Raw genomic sequence first — 5,338 nt, 5'->3', positions numbered from 1 at the left:
ATATATATATATATATATAACTCTTATATATAAGAGAAACGAAGTTATATATATATATAAGAAAAGTAGCCGTATCTATGTTGAGAGCCATATCTATGTTGAGAAAAGGAATATTCCAAAGTGATTGCATCTCTGCTCCTTTCTACCTGTCGCATACGAATGCTGTTGGAGGATGAAGTACTATCTTTCGTTTATGGATGACGTCACTGGCAATATCTTGATTTATTGAGGAACTGATATCAGATCGGGATTTAGAAAATGCCTGAAGGTAACATTGAAGTGACAAACTAATAAAGAACACTAATGTTGTATTAGACAGGAGCAATAAGTAAATTAGACCAAATACAGCCTTACTGATGTTTAGGAGCCAGACAGTGAACAATACACACAAATAAAAGAAAAAGTTAAAAGAGGAATATTATAGACGCATTAAATTAATAGTTAAAACAGAGCTAAATGTAAATATATGACGTAATAGGGATGTGTACTTTAGCTCTTCCAGTAATAAACTATCCTATTCTTAAAAAGACACTATATGAATTAGTAACGGTGAGCAGGTAAAATAAAATAATGAAAATAACGACTGCTATAAAAGAAAGTCTATATTTTACACGAATACAGCGTATACATCAGGCATTTCTCCAGACATGCTTTCCCTCTTAGGTGATATAGAAAGAGGTTAACCAAAGCATGCCCGGAGACGAAGGTGCCTGATGCCATACCTCTTCCACGCGTCTTCCGTATCGCCTCTTTCGCTATAGCTATTACGGCTAGAAAACAGAATTTCTCTTCTTTTAGAGGAGACGGCAGAACGATCTTAATAATCGATTCGACTGACAACTGTACTCTCCCAGCTGTGACAGTACCCGCTCGGTAGAAACACATAGGTCCGAGAGACTCGGACATTGTACGATTGCATGCAGAACAGTTTCGTTACTCTGCCCGCAACGTGGGTACGTAAACGAAACCGTAACGCCGTGCCTCACGAGTTTATTCTGAATTGGAAAGGCACTTCGGAAGCACAGCCAAACCAGGGACCTCTGGAAGTTGTCCATAGGTCCCGCGCCGAAAGTCCTTCGATACAGGTTAGCAAACCAATCATAGTTTTCCCACATAAACTTGGGCGAGATAGAATGTTCTTTTGGAGATGTACATAAACTTTATTGTTTTTACATTTACAAAATGTCATGGATGCAACAATAATTTTATTGAGATAACGCGTCATATGGATGCAAGGATATTAATATTGGGGCATCAATATTCATATTGAGTTAATAATATTTATATTTAAGCATTAATGTGTCATTCAATTCATCTCACCTGTATCTGCTTCATGATACTGGATTTCTTCAGTTTTGCACTAACCGCATCGGTAATGGTGTAATCCCAACTCAGAAAAACCAGACTGAAAAACTGGAAATTGTCTCCTGCTCTGTCGTCCTCAACATTGTCACGAAAACTGGCCGCTGATCTGCAACATATAGTTGAAATAGATATTACAGATCTCTTTCAAAAGTTTATCGAGTGACTCTAACAATGATACTGTGTTGATGCTACAGGAATGTTTATTTGCAAAACACACCAATTCCCATTTCTACGGCTGATATAATGGCTCATGCTTCCCTTGATATAATAAATTGTATGTTATTCCTGATTAAGAATCAACAAGTGTTCCAACCATTCCTACACAGACTTATAAATAATTAAGAATTAATATACTTGGCAGAATGTTACAAATATACATTACAGAAAAATTCAAGACGAAATATCGTAAATACATTAGAGTGGTACTTCAAAGTGACTTAAATGTCAAAAATAAAGCAATAGCTATCAATACAACAGATGTTCCGGTAATAAGGTATAGTTATAAATTTGCTGGGTTTAAATTAATTTGTTAAGCAAAAGAAAATAAAGTCTATATCACGAATACACAATAGATAAATTATACTTATCCAAACACTGGAAGGTTGATATGATAAAATATGATATAGGACTACAAAAATATATCAAGCCAACTATAAGGCGAAAGTAATACAATTAAATATAAAAATATGAAAACAAAAAATTGCATTTTATTTCCAGTGGGGGTCAACATACAACAGAAGTGAAATGCATTTTAAAGATTAGCTATATTTTTGAATAGAATTGATTTTCGATCGATTTATTTTGAATCGATTTGAATCGATTTGATTTTTATTTGATTTTCTATTTGAAAATGTGGCTATGAAGCACGTGTAATCGTTTTAATATTTATTACTTTGTACTTTTTTGATTTTTATTACAGGTCTTTTTAGTGTATTTACTTATTAAATTTTTCTATATGTGATTGTGGATTTTCATGGATGAATTCAATAATTGTAGCTTTTTTCTCTAAATTATATATTTATATATTATATATTGTGAAATTTAATTTAATTTTAATTTTGATAAATTAAATTAAATTGAATTTTTCCCTGTAAATTTGGATTTTTATCCCTAATATTATATATATATATATATATATATAAAGGAGGTTATGAGCGGTAGTGATGTCAATTAGACCCAGAGATTTCAGGTAATGCTGAGTAAGTGCTCTAGATAGACCATAGTTAAGCTCCAGGTTCGGTGATTATGTGAATAAGGGGTCCAACGTAGGTCATATATCAGCGTGTGAATATAAGGATTTACTTTTCGTAATGAGATAAAAAACCAAGGCTGTGTATAATATAGAACATTTATAAATATAAAGTCTTACAGCTGTTTCCAGGATATTTGTTATATCCCTTCATCGGAGACGGTATGAGAGCATGGTTAAGCAATAGTTAGTTTAATTAAGATAGATAGATAGTTAAGGCCACTAGCGATTATTAGGGTACCCCGCATTCCTGATTAAATATGCACTCTTCTTTCTTTTTGTATTGTTCATAGCTGGAGATTCCAAAATCTTGCATAAGGAGCCCTTTTGTCATAATAGACAAATGAGAACAAAATTCCTGTAGGGTTGACATATAACACTTTGCAATGTCTTGAATTTTGAATTAGTATGTAGTCCATTTCCTTCTCGATCTGTACATGAGGATTTCTTTGTATATATCGAATAAGTGTCAATAAGATCTTTGTTCGCCTTGTAAATTGTTATGGATTTAATTTAATTTAGGGAGGAGACTGGTTTCTTTTCACAAGGTATATAAACTCTCCTCCGTAAGGCATGAGTGATTCCTCTATGGAGAGTATCTCTTCTTCACAGGATATGTATTCCTCCTACAACTTTTCTTTTGGTTCTTTGATTTTTCGTTTATTCACTTTGATTTCCGTCTAATCCACATAAGTGGTACAGCTTTGAAGAAATGTTCATGGTCGTTTAGATCTAAATGTTCCTGTAGGTTCTGTTGGGTCTTTTCTTTCTTCGAAGGTGTAGTTGAGGGATTGGATTCTTGGCTCTAATGTTCACTCCTGATACTGAGGACTAGGCTATTTATTTTTTGACTGGCGAGTTGTGGCTAGGGCCTCCTTACGACCGTAGTTTTACTACTACATGTATAACAACTGGGCTTTATACCTTGGATATTGGGTTTTAAGGCTTTCCTCTCAGTACCCATTGCAGCAAGAAGTTCTGGCCTTGATTTGAGGTTACACGGGATTATGAATATTTATATGCCCATGTGACCCTACTTGGCTGCATGTTGCCAAAAGTTATATCTGTTATAGCCACACATCTCTATTATGTTACGAAGGTAACAACTAGAAGGTGGCGGAGATCAATGTCGTTCATCATGTACCTGAAGGTGACCGGTAATGCACAATCACAGGGGTTGCAATAAGAACAGCATCATAAACCGCTGGTTTTCCTGAACACCATCAGTTGCACCTCAAAAATAGCGAAATGAATTTCCACAATCTCAGGGTTAGACGGTTAAATCAGTTACAACGGAATTTAAACTCAGAAATAAAGAGAAAAGCGTGAATATGCTACTCCTCAATAATGATGGTTGTAATACCATTTAATAATACCAAATGCAAAATAGTAGTAATATATAACTTACTTTTTAGCCATCAAAATGACACTGTAAAGTAGACAGGAAATGGAAACAAGGAGATAAGCCAAAGGTATGATGTAAGTTTTGCCATAAGTGAAGAGTTCTTTATTGTCATAATATCCATAGAACAATGCCGTCTTCTCCATCCAGCCCTGAAATATCAACGAAGGTGAAAATAACAATCTGATATCTTTTAATTAAGGTTAGATAAATCCAGAGCTAGAGGAGGACTAGGATACTATAACCACCCCCTTAAAAATTAATTCTCATCGTTTCCGTCAAAATAATCCTTATTCATAACATTTGACATAAGTATGACGAAATGTGAAGAAATGTATATATCTTTCATCTTTTACTCGTTCAAGTCATTGAACTGTGGTCATGCTGGGGCACCGCCTTGGAGTGTCTAGTCGCACAAACCACCCCCAGTACTTATTTTTTTACTCTAGTAATATATATTTCCCACGATTTCATATAACTATAAATAGTTTACAGTAAAGATTAAAATTAGTAATCGGGAATTAGAAACAGACTATGCAAATAAAATAATAATAAGATTAAGACTATAATATAATCCTAAATTATAGACTACTGGTGCAGCTGCAATAGTAAGATATAGTTTTTATAGAGGATGATAGAGTAAATTACACAAGTATAAAGGGAGTGAGATAAAACCAAAACAAAATAAAAGCAACTTAAAGCAAAACCAACAAAAATAGAAATGAAAATAAAAATGAAGATGGAATTATAAGGAAAGGGATATAGGGAAATAAAATGGATACCTTCTTGTCAGCATAATAAATAGAGTGAAGGGAAAAGAATACTTGTTTACCCATTATTTCTATGTAATGCATGATATTATTTATTTACAGGGTACAATACATATATTTAGGCTCTACTAATAGTTTCAGATGTTGAGAAATACTCAGACATGTTCTTCAGGCGCAAATGACATATCATAACGAACTAAAGAAATTGAATGATTCAAGAAACGCGAAAAAACTGAGAAGGTAGCATATAGAAAACGCAGAAAGTAAAACACGGAAAACAAAAACGCAAAAACTAAATTGTAAAAAATAAAAAGTAAAAACATAAAAGAGCTATGCTCCTTAGACCTCATATTTTTCGCGTCTCTTTAATTATTCAATTTTTTTTTTAGTTCGTTATATGTGGTTTGCGTTTGAAGAATATTTGAGAGTATTTCTCAACATATGAAACTATTAGTAGCGCTTAAATATATGTATTGTGCCCTTTAAATATTTATCTCTCACCAGATGCAATACTTTTTGGGTGAATTTTCAATCACAGAATAATACATTATA

At 33.4% G+C, this 5,338-nt stretch overlaps 2 protein-coding genes across 2 annotated transcripts in view; both read right to left on the bottom strand.

Moving 5' to 3' along the window:
• The window catches only part of LOC106876459 (caspase-7), a 787,012-nt gene that overhangs the window by 403,188 nt on the left and 378,486 nt on the right, over positions 1-5,338 (bottom strand). The window lies entirely within an intron of this gene.
• LOC106883978 (transmembrane channel-like protein 7) overlaps positions 1-5,338 on the bottom strand; it is a 141,539-nt gene that overhangs the window by 42,966 nt on the left and 93,235 nt on the right. Inside the window, exons 6-7 of the mRNA XM_014935137.2 lie at positions 4,023-4,168; positions 1,321-1,471 (exon numbers count right to left, since the gene is read on the bottom strand). Coding sequence (XP_014790623.1) covers positions 1,321-1,471; positions 4,023-4,168 — 297 coding nt within the window. The remainder of the gene's footprint in view (positions 1-1,320; positions 1,472-4,022; positions 4,169-5,338) is intronic.

This window comes from Octopus bimaculoides, chromosome 7 (assembly GCF_001194135.2).
Source record: "Octopus bimaculoides isolate UCB-OBI-ISO-001 chromosome 7, ASM119413v2, whole genome shotgun sequence".
In the NCBI taxonomy this organism is placed as follows: domain Eukaryota; kingdom Metazoa; phylum Mollusca; class Cephalopoda; order Octopoda; family Octopodidae; genus Octopus; species Octopus bimaculoides.
Note: the sequence above shows the minus strand (reverse complement) of the source record. Positions and strands in the feature narration are given on the sequence as shown.